This window comes from Vigna angularis, chromosome 3 (assembly GCF_016808095.1).
Source record: "Vigna angularis cultivar LongXiaoDou No.4 chromosome 3, ASM1680809v1, whole genome shotgun sequence".
NCBI classification, from domain to species: domain Eukaryota; kingdom Viridiplantae; phylum Streptophyta; class Magnoliopsida; order Fabales; family Fabaceae; genus Vigna; species Vigna angularis.
The window spans coordinates 18,847,277-18,865,817 of NC_068972.1; the positions used below are offsets into that span (position 1 = coordinate 18,847,277).

Consider the following 18,541-nt stretch of genomic DNA (forward strand, 5'->3'; position numbering starts at 1 on the left):
GCAAACCACCCACCAGAAGCAACCCAGCCAACACAAACAACCCAGTCACCAGAAACAACACAACCAACCCAGCCACCTCCAACTTCTCAATCATCCCGTCCACTAAAATTCAGAGTCAGAAGAAAAGATAGATAGATAGATGAATTGGTTTATTATGTATTGTACTGTCTTTATTTTGGTAACAGACATGTATTGTCTCTTTAGATGAATTGGAGGTTATATGTATTCAATATCATGTACTTTGGTGACAAACTTGTACTGCCTTTATTTAATGAATCAAAGTGCTTTCATCATGTTTTGGTCAAAACTTGTATTTAGATTTGTAATATGTGCCATTAGTCCTCAGTCATATGCATTATTGGGTTGACCTGTTCCAACATTTTTAAACCAAATGGGGGACTGATTCGAACATTTTCTACATTGCATTGCATAACTGATGTTACACCAACCAAAACACCTTCGCATTGTCAACGTACTTTTTTCAAGCATCCAAATACATAACAGGTATTAAGTCAACTTATAACAAACACCCAAATTCACGATCTAACTAAATCAACCTAACCACAACTTCAAAATTACAAGGTCAACCACAATACACACACACAAAGCTACAACTAACAACTTCATCATTTTCTGGATTTTCTGCAAATCCTTCACTGCATTTTCCAGCTCACTTATTCTCTTCAGAATTGTGCAATCTTTTTCATCCACGTTGTCTTCACAACACCACTTGAAAAAGTTACAGCAGTTCCCAATTGAAGATCCACCCTGTTATTCACCATGTTAGGGAATGTATGAACAAATCCATCAAATCAACTAAACAAAACATTAACTGAGAAGGGTATACTTCAAACCTTGTAATGAGGACAACCCCAAAAATTTCTCCCAGCATTCTTCGTAGTTTTGGCCACTTTCATTACTGCAATATCACCACAGTAACAAGTAGGGATTAACCCACCTCCCCTACAAGCACCACCATGGGACGAACCAGAAGATCCTTTGGCCCAGCTTTTCGAAAACGAAGAACACCCTTGGGAACCCATTCTCAATCCTCAAATCGCGATTTGGAATTACCCAAACCAAACCCTAACGCTCACAATTTTAATCACTGCACTGCCCACTGCCATGTTCTCAGTTAATGACAAACACTGTCACTGCCACGTTACCAAGGTAAAAAGCCACGTTGCACACATCAGTCCACTCTGTCAGCAGGATCGTTAAATATTTAACGCCGTGACCAAAAAGGATTAAATTGGACACTTTTTTCACAACGTGGGACCATATTGAACTTTTTGAAAAAGGTAGGACGACATTGAACAATTCCCTTCTAAAGAGGGACAAAAAGAGGTATTAAGCCTTTATAATACTTGATTTGGTTATCCTATTCGATATATTTTTTTAATATTAATTAAAAAATATATTTAAAATTTTAAAAAATATTAATAAAAATAGTTTAAAAGTTAAAGGTATTTAACTTTTTCTTATCAAATTTTACTTTAATACAAAAGCTTTATAAGATTTATATGGTCATAATTTTTAATTTATACTTTTATATTTATAAACTGAAAAGTATTATTTTAACTTCAAAATTCTGTTCATGTCACTTAACATGTGTTGAGTAGAAGTTCTTTTACAAAATTCCGGTTCTGAAATTTACTTTACCCGCTGTAGTGGAGATCCTCTGTCATCCCCAAACTCTGAGCATTAGCTACATACAGTTTCTCATCAAAATCAAACCGCTAAGGCCCTAAAACCCTAAAACCTTACACCACTAAAAAATGTATTCCTGCATTCCTCAGCACCTTTTCCTGCACTTTCACTTCGCATCTTCCCCAAACACCATGGTCACTCTTCACTCTCTCTCTCTCTCTCTCTCTCTCTCTCTCTCTCTCTCTCTCTCTCTCTCTCTCTCTCTCTCTCTCTCTCTCTCTCTCTCTCTCTCTCTCTCTCTCTCTCTCTCTCTCTTGGTCTTCTGATCATCGATGCTCGTTCCGTTGATGATCTTCAATGTACATTCGATTTCCTAGACTCTCCGAGAAAACTCATTTTTCAATTAACCACTTTTTCAGGCGTTTAATTCCTCCGCACGCGATATAAGGATTCGTGCTGCTTCAACAAATGCGAATTACATACCGGCCGCTCCAATTTTTCTCCCCGAAGGACCTTGGAACCAGGTATCTTTCTGACCACTGGAAATTTTTTGTAAGACGCCACAGTGTTACGATATTACTGTTTTTGTCATTGTAGCTTGAGGTCGAAAATATTTGACTCTGTTTTGTTTATTCGTATCTGAGTGTTTCATTTTGAGCATTTGTTCAGATCCCTGGTGGAGTCACTGCTGCGGAGGGGTTCAAAGCTGCGGGAATATACGGAGGTTTGCGTGCCAAAGGAGAGAAGCCCGATCTTGCGCTTGTCACGTGCGATGTTGATGCTGTGTCTGCAGGTTCGTTTTCTGAGAGATGCTAATTTTGCGTTTTGTGTGAACTGATCGTTATCGAATTGAATTTCTTTCAGGATCTTTTACTACAAACGTGGTTGCGGCTGCTCCCGTGTTGTACTGCCAAAGGACGTTAGATATTTCCAATACTGTAAGAGACTTTTTTTCCCTAGCTTGTGCTACGTTGTTTTCTCAATAAGCAGTTTCATTGTCTATAATTATCAGTGGATAAATTTCACCATAAATACTTATACAAGATGAAAAAAAGTATTCAAAAATAAAGTCTCACTTATAAATTAAAATTTCCCTTTGCACTTCAAATTTTTCAGAAGTTATATAATAGAGTTTCCTCAAAAGCTAATACAAAAGTACAGCGATTTCTTATATTCTCTATTTCTGTATGTATGAACGGGTTTTTGTGTTAGGGAATGGGTGTTTGTGCTTCTTTCGGCTAAGACTCCTGTATCATAACGTGTTTGCATTGTTACACTTTTGAAACTCAATATACCTTGCTTGATTTCTTACCAATTTATCAGTTTTGCAACTTTCCAGGCTCGTGCCGTGTTGACTAATGCAGGTCAAGCAAATGCAGCTACGGTATGTCGTCAAAAAAATTTTCTGTTTTGTGAGCCTGTGGGTAGTATTAAATAATTAGTGTACTGAAGTGCAGTCACGTAATGGAATTCATGAATGTTTTTCCATGAACTTAGTTCGTTTAACTTTTTTCCTGAAATTTAAAAATAAAAAATAGTGGTTGAGGCCTTTCATGACTTCAGGGCAAAGAAGGTTACCAGGATGTGGTACAATGCGTGGAAAGCCTTGCTAAGGTATCCATCCTTTCATCGTGTTAAACTGATTTTGCTTATATTGGGCCTTGTCCAAGGAGTTTTTTCGGTTTGCTGCAAATGTTCCTTAATTGTAGCTGCTGGAAATAAAGCCAGAGGAAGTATTGGTTGAGTCGACTGGTGTAATTGGTCAACGAATAAAGAAGGTAAATGCAGAGACTGCATATTGGTTTTATATTGTATCCTTTGCGAGATTGCTTTATGTTACATGGACTAAGCATTCACGAAATTCTCAACGAGCCTGTTGAAAAGTATTCCAACAAACTTAAATTCTTTTGTTTTCAATGTCATATACTTCCCATTTTATTTGCAGGGAGCACTTTTAAACTCACTTCCCACACTAGTGAATTCACTGTCATCTTCAGTTGAGGGGTAATTCCTGTGTTTTTGTGATTTATTTAGTTTTTAATTTTTATAGTTAAGATACAATCATGTCAAGAAACTCACATTTTTTTCAGTGATCATTAAATGACCTCTGGATTCATGTAGTTTTCTTGTTGGTTCCTTCTTTCACCATTTTGGTTTCTTATTCTTTGAAAAGTGTATAACTTTGAACAAAACTTGCTGTGTCTAATTTTCCTTCATTCAATAATTTATTATCAAATCTTATTAGCTTGCGTACAGGGCAGATTCTGCAGCTGTTGCAATCACCACGACAGATCTTGTTAGCAAGAGTGTGGCAATTGAGTCTCTGGTATTACTTGTTACCCTTTTTGCTCACCTGTTTTAAATTGACAGAACTAGTTCATATTTTATTTAAATTACTCATTTGGTCCATATGGAGACACAATCTTTACATTCTAGTCTCTATGCTTAGAAACTACTCATTTTAGTCCCTTGACACATTTTTAACTCATTATTATAGTCCCTATAACACACTTAATTTTTTTTTATTTCCCAAAACTTTGAACATAGATTAAAAATATTAAAATTTTAGTACAGAGATTAAACATAAAATTATGCATGTGTGGGGACCAAATAAGTTATTAAATCTTATTGTTTTATAAGCACACATACATATGTATGTATGTATGTATGTACGTATGTATATATCACACACAAATATGTATATTGATAAATACACACATTTGACATTAGCATGCATGGGTGTATTTAATCCTACGGATAAATCATAAATTTGCCTTGTTCAATTCACTTGGATGAGTTGTGGATATCTATAGGGTCAGCAGCCTGAAAGTTATAGGGCTAATGGGAAAATGACCAACAATTTGACTTTTGTGGAGATTTATACATTGATATGTATGATAACTCACTATAATTCTATGAGTCTCTAATTTATAAGACAGAAACCTCCGCTCATGCAGTTTAGGAATTAATTTCGTGAGACATGTCTAGTTAATTCCCAAATTCTATTTTTCTAATTTGGAGACTGACAAAAAGTGCAATAATCTTATTCTACTTATTGTTGTGGGGTGGTTAGGTTGGAGGAACTAAGATCAGAGTTGGCGGAATGGCAAAAGGTTCTGGAATGATCCACCCAAATATGGCTACCATGCTTGGGGTATATCTAATTTGATGCTTCTTTCTTATTTGGAATATATAGATTATCCAGTTCGTTCTTTGAACTATATCTACTCTAGGTAATAACAACTGATGCTCGGGTAAGCAATGCTGTTTGGAGAAAGATGGTGCAGGTTGCTGTAAGCCGAAGTTTCAACCAAATAACTGTATGTGTTTTTATCACTTTTTTGGATATAAAGAATTCAGTTAATTTATTTTCATTAGTTTCCCTAAATTAAAATGCTAAAAACAATTGGCTATAATTTCACAACTGAAACTGCTAGTATTGTATGTCAAAATAATTCTCCAAATTTAATGAATTAAAATTTATTTCTTGCAAGGTGTGTATCTCCCAAGCTTTTGTCCCCATTTTGTGGATTGTAATTGATTTTTATGTTTTTTTACATTGTTTTTCTACAGGTAGATGGAGATACTAGTACTAATGATACTGTCATTGCTTTGGCTAGTGGGTTGTCTGGGCTAGGTTGCATATCTTCTCTGGACAGTGATGAAGCTATTCAACTTCAGGCATGCCTAGATGCGGTAAAGTTGACCTTAGTACAGTTTCATTATTTTTTCATCTAATAGTTTTATTCTTTTCCTTTGAAGAAATTAATCTAGTGACGTACTTAACTTTTGCCGGAAGATTTTCCTTTCTAGTAAAACTGGCAAATGAAGTACTATGACCATTGTGCTGGAGGTAGTGTCACAGTTCATTTGGAATTAGATATTCGATAATATGCATGGGGCAATGTATGCATTATCACCGTTCCTTCTTGTAAATAATATAGTCCCCTGCTCCCGTTCATTGAAGAAAAAGGCCTGCAAAAAGGGCTGAATGTTCCTTTTTATTATCCTTTCTTTTCTGTAGATCTTGTTCCATGAATTACTTGAAGCATTTAATTTATTCTTCAAAAGTGATATGGCAGCAAATGTGATGTTTTAAATTTTTTTTCCTTTTAGATCTTGTTCCATGATTTACTTGAAGTAGGCAATTTATTCTTCAAAAGTGATCTGTCACCAAATGTGAAAATTTCTTGTTATTTTCAGGTAATGCAAGGTCTTGCCAAATCAATAGCTTGGGATGGAGAGGGAGCAACATGCCTCGTTGAGGTATGCTTTTTGTGTCAAGGATATTTGTGCAGCATGACTGTTGATTTAGTGCTGCTGTGTTCTCTTACACATCCAGTATTAATTCTCTACATTTCTCGTGCATGAATCTTGATTGAAAACATCTTTACTCTTTAAGAGAACACTTAATCGGTTTCATCCAGCCTCCTTGTTTCCAAAGAACCTCGTGAATTTAAAAATTTGTTACTAACGAATAAACATGCCAGGTTTGACTAAGCTTTTTTCAAGTTGGAGACCAATATGGAAAGTGTTTCAACTTGTATAGTTAATTACCACTTTTTCCGTTGTGGATCTGAGACTGTCTGGATAGAACCAACTGTCATAACATGGATTTATCTTTGAGACCGTATTAGGATATAGCCTATGACAACAGGAATGAGAAAAGAGACCCTATAGCTGTAAAACAATCTCCCCAAGAGACAGCGGAGAAATAAGATTTGCCATTTAACGACCAAGTAGAATTGAGCAATTTAAAAGGAAAGAGAGGGAGGCCAATTCTTTTTATTCGTACATCTGCTATTGCTTCTTTTCTGTAAGATAAACAAGCCATGCTGCTGATTTTATGCGTGGTCACTTAAATATTCCATCAACTCTTATCGTCTATTTTTCTGTATAATTTGGTAGACGTGTTTTTTATTTTGACGTAGTTGCTTATTGAAAATGTGGACTTATCTTGCTTGACATTGTTACTCGTCGTCAATTCCATCTTATTTTGCAGGTCAGTGTGACTGGAGCAAACAGTGAAGCTGAAGCTGCAAAAGTTGCACGTTCAGTTGCATCATCTTCACTTGTAAAGGCATGATGGTTGAACTAAAGATTTCTCTTACCATTGAAATCTGGCTATATATAATGATCTAACATAATCTTTCATCAGGCTGCTATATATGGTAGAGATCCCAATTGGGGTCGCATTGCTGCTGCAGCTGGTTACTCTGGGGTTTCATTCCATCAAGATTTACTTAGGGTGGAGCTGGGGGATATTTTATTAATGGAGGGTGGGGAACCACAATTATTTGACCGGTAGGACTTTTTTTTTTTTTTATTTTACTTGCACTGACAAATTAGTAAAAAAGTTGACACTTTATCCCCAACAAATTACTTAGTAAATCCTTAACATGTGCAGACACCAACGATTACCTTTTTCCTCCAATACCAGTTAGTAAATGTGCAATCTCTGATGCTGTGGAGAGTATCACTTTTCTTGAACGTGAATCATACAGTCAAATTATTAATATGCTTCACATAATAAAAAACTCAAGAATGAAAGCTGGGTAGAATAACATTTTAGGATTTTGTAGCAAGAGATTGGTGTAAGAATTGAGTTTTATTTTTCTGATATATCATTGCCAGATTGTCTTCCAGAAAGAGAATCGTTTATTTCCTCATCTTATCAAAATAGTAATTGTAATTTAATATTCTGATTTAGTTGCTAAAATGATTCTTATAGCTAACAAATGTCGATCATGTACTTTATTCATCCATCCTCCATCCAACTAATACCTGATCATGAACATTTTTATGAGATTTTTTATATATACGGGTCTTCTTTGTCCTTGCAACATAGAATTTGCCTATGCTTGCATTATGTGTTGTGCTTCATTATACAAATCTCTTAAAGCTTGTAATCGTGGCAGGCACGCGGCAAGTAGTTATCTCCGAAAAGCAGGGGAGACTCACGACACAGTGAGAATTCAGATATCAGTCGGTAAGTTATATCCCTAAGGGTAGTAAAACTGTTTTCGTTTTCTTTTTTTAATCATATGGAATTAAAACCCACCTATATTATTATATATACTGATTGATATTCATTTCCTATTTACAGGTAATGGACCAGGACGTGGACAAGCTTGGGGCTGTGATTTAAGCTATGATTACGTTAAAATAAATGCTGAGTACACAACATAACCAAATGAAAATCCGAACACTAACATTTACTGATGGGGAGTGGATTATAATGTAGTTAGATATTATTTAAGAATTTTTTTTAATATTGATTTCATTTTGGGATATTATTTTGAATATACGATATTGGCTTGGATGACCTTTTAGATTTGATTTGAATTTTATATTGTGCTTATTGATAAATAAACTCAGTAAAAAAATTTGCAGTTTTTTATTGAAAACAAAACCCTACATTTTCTATAATTTTATTTGAATCATTTTTATTTTTTAAATATTTAGGACATCATTCAGATAAACTTATAATTTAGATTTGGGGGCAAGCTTATGAATAAAACATAATACATTGTTTCGCATTAAAAATACATTAAAAAAATTAACTTTTAGATGACTGAAGTCGGAGAGTTCCCTGCAGTGAATAAAGTTTTTTCCCCTCGTTTTTCGTCTGACTTTGATTGCAGTGCATGTCTGGATATCAACTAGAATTGAATAATCTAGAAGTGAATACCAAGAAGACCGATGTATGATGTTTGAGGTATGTGTGGGTGCTCATAATGGAATCCCGAATTGCTGATTGGTAAATGAAAGCAATGGCTATGAACCATGTGGCCACTGAAAATAAAAGCTATCTATGCAAACACATCTACTCTCAATGGCGTGTGCAGAAGCTATAGTCATGTAAATACCTGCCGTGTAAATATCCTTCCAGCCATGTTACCTAAAAGCCTAATTAGTTAACAAAAAAGGATATGTATCGTTCATTATTCTGCTTCCAACGGTCTTGGTCAATCTATTCATCATACAACAAAACAGAAAATTATCTTTTTATGCAGCAGTCTCGATACATGATACGATCGATCGAGTTACAGCGCTTCTCCAATAGGCCAGTGAACCTCTGTAATTGCTTTTAAGTAGCTAGTTGCACAGTAGGAATCATGCTTAACTACTTTAAGATCAGTGGAAGCTTCAAACACTTCTTCACCAGAATGCAGCCACCTGTTTCGATACTGTTTATCTTTGCTGCTGCTGCTGCTTCTTCTAGAGTAACTTACCTTCTGGCTCTTCTTTCCATTTTTCTTTTCACTCTTCCTCATCCTGGGTTTCTGATGTTTCTTGTGTTTAACAGTATGTGATGACAATGTCGGTACCGGATCATACACATCAGGGGCCCATTTCACAGTCAATTTAATTTGAGATCCCCTTTCTTTTTCACGGCTACCCTTCATGGCAGATACAAGTTTTGCAGGAGCCTGTGGTGTATATAGCAAAGAAAACATCGAAATAAATAACCAAAAATAAAAACTGCTTATAGTATACTCCCAAGACCATACTGCAGCCTAAAAGCGCAGATAGCAGAAACCGGAACAAACCATTGTAAAGAAATTAGAACATTAACAACTTACTGAGCAGTAGTTTTGACGAGATTGCTTAGAGAGTGATTTATCTGTCTCCTCATCAGAACAGCTTGAAGGAAGACACATATCAGGATAAGAAAACGTTGAACAATCTTTCAAGCACTTAATCTCTAATTTGGTTTCTTGCGTTTCAAAACCACCACTTGAATTCTCCTCCTCCAGGTAAAAATTATCAAAACGATCCACCTCATATGCTTGTTCCAACTTTAAAGCATCTTGTATATGCAGTGACTCAATAAAGGTACCTTCAAGCTTACTTATGATGTAGCCTGGTATATTACTAACAACAGCAGGCGTGCCCATTAATTGTATTAGGCTCTACAGGCAACAACAGACAAAAATGATGAATAATAAGCAAAAGAAAAAACACCACCAATAATCTACATACACAAGCATTAACGAATAAACCATTCCAAACACATTTTGTGCATTTATTCTCATGAATGCGTAGAAGTCAAAGAGCTAAAAAAAGATATTAATCAATATCACGGCGCAAATATTAGCTGTAACAATGAAGTAGCAACAATAGAACAAGGAAGGATATTAATAATTGGAATGAATAAACATGTAAAGACTTCCGGCTAAATCTACCAGTCCCATATGTAACGTTTTCATATTAGAATGGCAGCATGACTCATTTAGTGAAATTAGCATTAAAACATAAAAAGCAACATTGTCCATCAATTCAAATCGGCCGAAAATTTTGTCTATTATAAACATAACAGGAAATTTCCAGTTTAAAATGTAGACTACTATTTAAATGCAGTAAAAAATAAAGCCAAATAAGGTGATAACGTTTTATACTATATATTATATAGATATTTTAAAATGAGCATACATGAGACAATCTGTATAAAAAGGCAGATAAAACGCCAAATAAACATCACTATTGTTCCATAAACACAAACAAACATGCCCTAACACGTGCAAAGGTATCAGCCAGTTTTTACGAAATCTAAATCAAGTACCTAATGGACGGCGATTACAGCTGCAAAATTTTATGGTCTTCGAAGTCAATACAACAGTAACAGAAACAACGGTCAAAAACGTCTGGATCCCGAATTTCGTGAACAAAAGATCGACGAAGAAAAAACTGAGAAAGGCAGGAACAGAGAAGAGAGAAAGAGAAGGAAGAAAAGTTGTTGTTAACTAAGACTACAACGCCGATCACTTTTTTCAAGATGCTTGAGACGACTAGCGGAGGATCCAGCGTGGAACATGAGGAAGGAAGGAACGAAATGGCGTAGAAGGAGTCCAAAGGGAAGCGAAGGCATCGTGGAAACCCTAATTCTTACACCGAATTTGGAAAGGCTTTGTGTGATTTCAACTGCAAGGACATTCGATTAGAGATGGATGCAGAGAGGAAGAAGATTGGAAGAAAACGCGACAGGATGAGTGAGAGAGTTATTTGTTAGGAGAGATCTGGGTAACGTGGAGAGGAAAACGCGTAAAGATAAATGGGTTTTGGAGAAGATGAGAAGTTGTATTTATAGTTGGTGCTAGCTTGGAGGGAATTCTATTGGATTGGTCTGAAGAAATCTACACGTACACGTTTCATTACCTTTTTAGACCAATTACCCTGTCAAGCCCCAATTTTGACACTCTGGTACAGATAATTCCACTTTTTTTATTTATTTCACTTCACTTTTTTTTAGCAATACTATGTGCGTAACCACCCAAAGTAATTAGTTTATTTTAAATCTTCTTCATCAACGACAAAATTCACTTTTTTTTTATTATGTTTAATTAATTTATAAGTCTTTGTCCATTATATCTAAGATTATTTTATTATTGTTTTGGAATTTAAGATCGAGATTAACGGTATAAGAGTCATTTAGGATTTAAAAATTGTATTAAGCTCAACATACAGTTTATCTATCTCTTTATTTATTGGTTTTTAATAGATTTTTTATTAATATCAGATTAATTACAGTTCAATGGTTGATATTCACATTTTTACTTCTAAGTTGGTCAATATTAAAATTAATTGTCTTGAACTACGACCATCAATTCACTTGCATGACGGTTTGGTCTTGATAGTGACTTGTTCATGAAGTCGAGTAAAAATTGATCATTCGATTTGTGACTGAACGGACAATCATATGATACAATTATCTATTTAGTGTACAATATAAGATGTTAAACTTAATATAAAATAAAATTATAATTATTTTATTTTCTTATTTTTCATATGTAAAAAGCTAAAAAGTTATAAGATTGATAGAAAATGATATTTTATATTATACAAATAAGATTTTATAATTAATATAAAGTAGATTGTAACATGTTTTTTTATCTCAATTTATTAAAAGATATAAGATCACGTAATCAAAATAAAATAATATTTCAGTTAATTATTTTTTAGTGTTGTTCCATGCACCTTTCAATTGATAGTTTTGTCCTTCATTTAATAAAATCTAAGTGTAACGATGGTTTAATAATTTTTCAACCACCAACAACCCTTAATCTTGTACTATTATACTATAACCCCTTGTATGCACCCCATCTTATTTCTCCACTGTTAACCTTGTACTATAAGTTTGTGCATGCACCTCCATCTCATTTCTCTAGTGTTTTATTTCTTTCTTTCTTGTTTCATTGAGTTTTATTTCTGAGAGGTTATATTGTGAAAGTAGTGATACATTGGTGGTAATCGTGGTGGTCTTGCTGTGGTGGTTCTTGGAGGAGAAAGGTGCTGGAAGAGATTCGCGGGTTCGAGAGTCTTTCACGATACACATTAGCACCCTTAACCGGCGTTGGAACCTCGGTTAAGGGTGTACTGGCGTCGAACACCAATTATGTAGTGATGCAGTTGGAAGTGCGGCTGTTGAACTTCGAAGTTCGACACCCCTCTAACTCACTATGGATGGAACTCGGCGACTGAAAGTGTTTGCGCTGGAGTTCTAACCCTGTGCTAGCCATTTTTTGCAGAACAACCAACAAACTATATATATATATGTGTAGTGAGTGGGAGATTGGGATTGAGATTGATAGCAATGCGAAGAGAGAGGAGGTGAAGAAGGTGGAGAATGAGTTGATGGTAAGGGAGAAGGGAAAGAAGATGAGAGAAAAGACGATGTTGTTAAAGAAGAAAGCGGAGGAGGCAACAAGACCTGTGGTTGTTCATACATGAGCTTGGACAAAGCAATTAAGGAGGTGTTGCTTAAGCAAAAGACATCATTCGACTGAAGGTTGTGTCTTTTTTATAATGTTGTCCTGTAAGATCTTCTCCTTTAGAACCTGTTGCACTATGATAGAAACAATTGGGCGGTTTGGAACGCCTTATAGAACTACAAAATATCTTCTTGACATTTCAAAGTGTCATTCATCCTATCTTAGCAAAGATGTATTTAAAGACTTGTTATCAATTAATTAATTCTCAGTTTATATATTTTTTTATATAACTCAATATTTTCACACAATAGGTAAAATGGACACTTATATATCAACCCATAAACGAGAATCATTCTGTATGCTCCAGACTTTCAACATAATCACTATAAAAAATTCAATTAGTTTACGTGAGATCCGATGACCCTGTATGTTGGCGTATGATTTAGTAAAGCCTTCTGCTTATGTCTTCATTCTGCTACCATCCACGCAATTCGAAGTGCGGCTACCATCTACGGTAAGCACTTCGCCGAGCTTCCAACGCCCGACAGTCATTCAACCGTCATTCCAAGTGTGTTAGCCTCTCCGTCGCGCTTCCAACTTCGGCAGCCACTCAAGAACCCATGAAAAACGAGATTCAACCAAAGCTCATCACAGATCCAACCACACAATCATACCATTTTCATACACAACACAGATCTAAGCATAGCATCATTACCATTTTCATACAATGTAAAAACAAAATTTTAGGAAAGAAACACCTACCTGGACGCTAAGCCAAACAACCACAGAGAGAAGAGGAAGAAGCGCCATTGCACCTCACCAGCACTGGATCGACAACCACGGAATGGAACATCGATGGACAATGACGGCTACGATAAAGGCTTTGCTGAGGGAGAGGAGAAAAGTGAGAATGAAGTGCGGTAAAGAACTCTGTAATGAGAAAGGAGCACAGGAGGTGTAGGGTTTTTGGTCTTTTAATGGAAACAGAATCTAATGCACGCGATCAAAAGATTCTTCTATGTTTGAACTTCTGACAGGGATAAACATAAAAATTTCAAAAAAGTTGAAGATGCAGGAAGATAGAAGTGAGATGGAGGAAGAAACACTCATTATTTTTTTAGTTGTAAAATTTTATAACTAATCTGTCATATTAGTAGGAGATCCATGATGACATTGACTCATATTATATATTATAGAAGGGGTTGTCCTAAAGAAACCAGAGCATTACATCATTATGATTCATGAAGAACACAAGAATGTTATTGAACAACAACAAACTGATGTTGTTAAACATCATGAAAATGTTGTTCAAGAATAATATGAAGTAGATAAATTTTCTAGAAGTTAACATAATACATCACTTTTAACAAGATAAATCCATCATGTTGTATATATTGTGATAGAACTAATTTAGTATAAAAGTTGAATATATTTTTTTTTATTTTAATAGTTGATTAGTTGTTTCAACTTTATATCTAATTATTTTGTTTAAGACCAATGAAAAATTAAGTTGGTTTCCTATAAAAAGTATTAAACAATTTTTTCCTATTGTTTACGATTGTGTTAAACTCTGATTTGATGTCATTATAGTAATGCTACATCTACTTACAATTGACTTACATTATTTATTAATAATATCATTGATTTATTTAATCACAATACAAAATGATATAAAATAAAAGTTATACTATCTATTTAATAAAAATATAACAATTTCATTTAAATTTTAAATATTTAATATATCCAAAATTTATTGAAAGTACTTATATTTTTATAAGTGTCTTATTTATTATAAAAATATAGATAGAAAAACTCAGTGATTAAACATATCACCCCGTTCATAATTTAAACTTTTGTAGTGTTATAAATCAACCTATATTATCGAATTATGAGAAGTGTCCTCTTTTTCGTGGTCCGTTAACCAAACAAAGCAATTCAAAGCCTCAAAATTGTTTGATTCAGTTTTCACTTTAAGAGAATAGGCAATTATTTTTTATCATATAACTTTTACTCCTGCAGTATATCTTACTGTGATCCCCTTATTTTATTGCAAAACAAAATACTTCGTATTTTCACTATTCTAAAACACACCTACACAAAAACCTATCAAAGCGAGCTTCAAGTATATAAAGTGACAATTTTATTATAGTTAGTTGTTAAAACAAATTACCAAATTAAGTCTTCCCAAAAACACAACGATCACTACACCAAGCGGAACTTCTCTGCAAACCATAAGGAATCAAGAGAAAAATATAATCTACAAAAAGGCGGTTCATCAAATTAACAATTAACAAAACAACAATCCAATTAAGACCTAACAATCGAATCAACGTTTAACGCAATAAAATCAAATCAAAAAAAGTTCATACATACTTTCGAAAGTATAATTATTCAAAGTAAAGCTTCCATTAAAAACAGTTTAGATCATTACATGTACGAACTAAAGCACCAAAAAAAAATTGATCCACATGAAACCCTAGATCCGCGAAAGAACCGCCTAAAAACCTAAATCAAGAACTAGTAAATTTGGTAACGGCCTTGGTGCCTTCAGAAACGGCGTGTTTGGCCAATTCACCGGGCAGCACGAGGCGCACCGCAGTCTGTATCTCCCTTGAAGTAATGGTAGGCTTTTTGTTGTAGCGCGCCAAACGAGAGGCTTCCTGTGCAAGCTTCTCGAAGATGTCATTGATAAAACTATTCATTATTCCCATGGCCTTGCTGGAAATGCCGATATCGGGATGAACCTGCTTGAGGACCTTGAAGATATAGATCTTATAGGTCTCAACGCTCTTCTTCACGCGCTTCTTCTTCTTGTCGCTACCGCCCTCCTTCGAGATCTTCTTCTCCGCCTTTGGTTTCTTCTCCGCTGGAGACTTCTCCGCCGCTGGCTTCTTCTCTGCCGGCTTCTTCTCACCCTTTGCGGGCGCCATCGTAAAACCGGGAAAGTCGAAAAGTTGTTGTGATTTCGTGGGCAAAGGAGGGTGACCGAATTGTGATGCGATGAGTGAAAGGGAAAGAGTGGAAATATATATAGGGATAAGAGATGGATTCTTATTGGCGAAAAGGGTTTCACACGGATCGTCGACGTGTCCTGTTAGATGTTTGCTTTTAGCTCTGTTAGTCAACGGCTGAGATTTCACCGTATCGTTTTCTGCTTGAGGAATTCGCTTTGGATTTTACCACTTGGTAGGAGTCCAAACTGTGGCACGTTTTCAAGTTTTTGTTTTTATGTTTTTATTTTTGTTTTTGGGCTCGGGATAAATATCGAAGGCTAAAAGGCCAGCCCGAATAAAGCCCAGGTACAAAAACACAAAAAGATAGGGCAGGCTTAATTTATTTTTATTTAATTTTTATACAGATATTAAAAAAATAAATTATTAGCAAACAATTGTCATCCTAAAACCCCTTATCCTAACCCTCAAAGATTAATTATCTCTTATACTCTGTACAAAATCATTCCAAAAAAAATACATCACTTAACAAATAAATCAAATTTTGCCATGTATGGATATTTCCACATCATTAAAGCACCAAGTTAAATTAAAATTTTATTTAATTTATAATTTTTCTATTCAAAACTTAATTATATATGTTATGATGAATAATTATTACAATTTTTTAAGTATATAAGAGTGAAAAAAAAACTATAAATCAATCAATTTCATGGAATTTCAATCTAAAGAGTTCCATGAAAGTTAGGCATAAATCATCTATAAGATTTATATGTTAAAACGTTCTCATGTGTTTTGAAGTTTAACCAAATAATATTAAACGAAATGAGAATCTGAAGGTGCTATAACTAAAATAGAATAAGCAAAAACATAAGTGTTTGGTTCAAAATCCCCAATCATCTAGCAACATAGGAAAACACTTAGACATATATGAAATGTAGAACAACCAAAACTAAAACATCCAGACACAACACGACTCTTAAGTCAAAGCATCTATGATACTTATGTTAAACGCGTAAGCTATAATATACAAAATGGTAATTAGTTAAACTCTCAAAAAGTGATAAACTGTCGAGGCAATGTTTTTTTGCTAAACCCTTTAAAAGTTTCAAGTAAAAATCCAAAAACATGTAGAAAACAAAAGCGTGTTAAATGCTCTAGCTAAAGAAAGAAATTTCTTAAAAGTGTTTACAATAGACTAGACGATACCATGAGCTAAACCCATCATTTCGTCCAACGATGAAGCTCTTATTCAATGCTTGGTATCTTAGAAAAAAAGCTTCAAATGATAAACACTACCTCAACCGTAGAAAATGTAAAAAACACTTTGTTGTTATGAATAAGCTTTAAATGTCATTAAATGTTCAACGTTAAAAAAAACAAAAGTGATAATAGAAAACATACATTTGTTGCATGCACAACTACTCTATTTTATGCATACACGTATTCACCTACTATATTTGAAATATATTTGAAGTGGACTTAAGAGACAAAGAAGACATTCACGAAATATTCACACCATTAGAAGTCGTGCCAGAAAAATAGTACAGCCTACTTTTATCAAAGTATTGAAAAAGCAAGCCTGCTTTGACAAGTTGACTTTAACCAACGACTGTTTCACACGACAAGACAAATAAGACACAAGATTCAAGACAAGAGCTCAGTCTAAAAGATATCTTTTGAAAAACCCTTTAAAAAGAAAATTTTTCGAAGTAAGAATCAAGAGGATAGCTTATAATGAAAATATCATCCTATGAAGAGAAGAAAAATCATTTAGAGAAAAACACAAAGAAACTCAATCTCAAAGAGAATATTTGAGAAGATAAAAAGCAAAAGTCAATAAGTACTCTCAAGCGTCATTGTAATATCAACTTACGATTTGTAAGAAGAGAGAAAAGAGATAAAAAGCTATTGAGTCTATAGATTGTATTGTATTTAACATATATCCTCTGTGAGAGTAATCGTCTAACAACTTGTAAGCAATCAATTGATTGCAATTCTGAAGATAATTAAAACACTTATTGTATAACTCAGGCGATTAAGGATAACTAGGCAGCGTATGAGAGTGATGACAGGATTATCTAGTGGAAACCAGAAGAATGTGAAACTCAACTAGACGACGTATCAGGGGTGATACCAGGAGCGTCTAGGGATACTAGGAGTGATGAAGAATATTGCACAACCAAGAGTGCGTAAAACTCAACTAGGCACCATATCAGAGTGATATCATGATTATCTAGGGATACCAGGAGTAGTGAGATACTCAGTTGTAATCTTGTGAAAGATTATAGTAAGACCCTCTAAGGGCAAAGGAGACTGGACATAACTCAGTTAGACTGAACCAATATAAAAATCTTTCTGCATTTATTGTTTAATTTTATTTCAATGTTTCTCTTATTAAACCTGTAGTTGCATTTTCATTTTAATGCAAGAGCTTCCTATATTAAACGATTATTTATTAAAGAGAAAGTCTTTATCAAAAAGAATTCTTCATTTCTAAGTGATTAAGTGAATTCTTCATCTCTACTTATAATGGAAATGCATGCGTTCGTACATGCTCATGATGTCATTTTTCATTTTTGTCTCCTGTGGTGGGTAAAGGAAAGTGATTTATAAAATCAAACTGGTTTCTTCTATTCAATGATTACTTATCGTACTTCTTTCTTTTTATGTTTATATATTGATGTATACTAAATTGAAATAAGAAGCGAGATAACTAAGAGAAAAAAAAAACATTCATGTATAGTATGAACTGACTGGATAAGACAACCATGAGAAAGAACCAACTTAGATGCCATCGATCAACATCGTTCTCCAACTTACCAAAAATGCTTAAGAGTAGCAGTTCAGCCTATAGGCTGATTGGTCATGTTGATCATTCATTTGGAATATGACTGATCGATTCAGTGTCCGACATGATTAATTAGAATAAAAGTATTGCAAATCAGCCAAGTAATTGTATTAAGGTATGATTTAGCCATAATTAAGTCGATGAAAAGTAAAACTCCATTACAATCCGTATAAATAGGAAATCTAGGTAAGATAATTCATTACATTGATTATTCCATCTAATACCCTTGCACGTAGACACTTACTAATTTAAAATATCAAAACATCTTCTACAGATACCACCCAAACAATATTGGACGAACAAAATATATTAGAAAATAAACAAATTAAAGAAAAGAATGACTAAAAGACCGAAACATTAAGAAATTGTGAGTGTTT

The 18,541-nt window shown here is 34.3% G+C and overlaps 3 protein-coding genes across 3 annotated transcripts; 1 reads left to right on the top strand and 2 right to left on the bottom strand.

Annotated features, from left to right (window-relative positions):
• Positions 1-1,625: 1,625 nt before the first annotated feature.
• On the top strand, positions 1,626-7,982 carry LOC108324127 (arginine biosynthesis bifunctional protein ArgJ, chloroplastic). The gene is made up of 17 exons (XM_017556962.2): positions 1,626-1,844; positions 2,070-2,174; positions 2,320-2,443; positions 2,515-2,588; positions 2,990-3,034; positions 3,214-3,264; positions 3,360-3,428; positions 3,596-3,654; positions 3,907-3,976; positions 4,724-4,804; positions 4,884-4,970; positions 5,224-5,346; positions 5,854-5,916; positions 6,653-6,730; positions 6,809-6,954; positions 7,569-7,639; positions 7,757-7,982. Exons 1-17 carry the CDS (start codon positions 1,779-1,781, stop codon positions 7,837-7,839), a joined length of 1,395 nt encoding a protein of 464 aa, XP_017412451.1. The 5' UTR covers positions 1,626-1,778; the 3' UTR covers positions 7,840-7,982.
• A 512-nt stretch (positions 7,983-8,494) lies between these two features.
• Positions 8,495-10,708, bottom strand: LOC108324906 (uncharacterized). Its single transcript, XM_017557852.2, has 3 exons — positions 10,217-10,708; positions 9,237-9,566; positions 8,495-9,083 (listed from the first exon to the last, which is right to left on the bottom strand). Exons 2-3 carry the CDS (start codon positions 9,549-9,551, stop codon positions 8,697-8,699), a joined length of 702 nt encoding a protein of 233 aa, XP_017413341.1. The 5' UTR covers positions 9,552-9,566; positions 10,217-10,708; the 3' UTR covers positions 8,495-8,696.
• Positions 10,709-14,749: 4,041 nt separating this feature from the next.
• On the bottom strand, positions 14,750-15,375 carry LOC108325247 (probable histone H2B.3). Its single transcript, XM_017558286.2, has one exon. The coding sequence runs from the start codon at positions 15,290-15,292 to the stop codon at positions 14,873-14,875; it is 420 nt and encodes a 139-aa protein (XP_017413775.1). The 5' UTR covers positions 15,293-15,375; the 3' UTR covers positions 14,750-14,872.
• Between the last annotated feature and the right edge of the window lie 3,166 nt (positions 15,376-18,541).

Bases quoted from the DNA above. Each gene is read 5' to 3' on its own strand.
- LOC108324906 (XM_017557852.2), bottom strand. From the start codon at position 9,551: ATGGGCACGCCTGCTGTTGTTAGTAATATACCAGGCTACATCATAAGT. The intron at 9,084-9,236 runs GTAAGTTGTTAA...TATACACCACAG, and splicing joins CTCGTCAAAACTACTGCTCA to GCTCCTGCAAAACTTGTATC.
- LOC108324127 (XM_017556962.2), top strand. From the start codon at position 1,779: ATGTATTCCTGCATTCCTCAGCACCTTTTCCTGCACTTTCACTTCGCA. The intron at 1,845-2,069 runs GTCACTCTTCAC...CCACTTTTTCAG, and splicing joins CATCTTCCCCAAACACCATG to GCGTTTAATTCCTCCGCACG. The intron at 2,589-2,989 runs GTAAGAGACTTT...GCAACTTTCCAG, and splicing joins CGTTAGATATTTCCAATACT to GCTCGTGCCGTGTTGACTAA.
- LOC108325247 (XM_017558286.2), bottom strand. From the start codon at position 15,292: ATGGCGCCCGCAAAGGGTGAGAAGAAGCCGGCAGAGAAGAAGCCAGCG.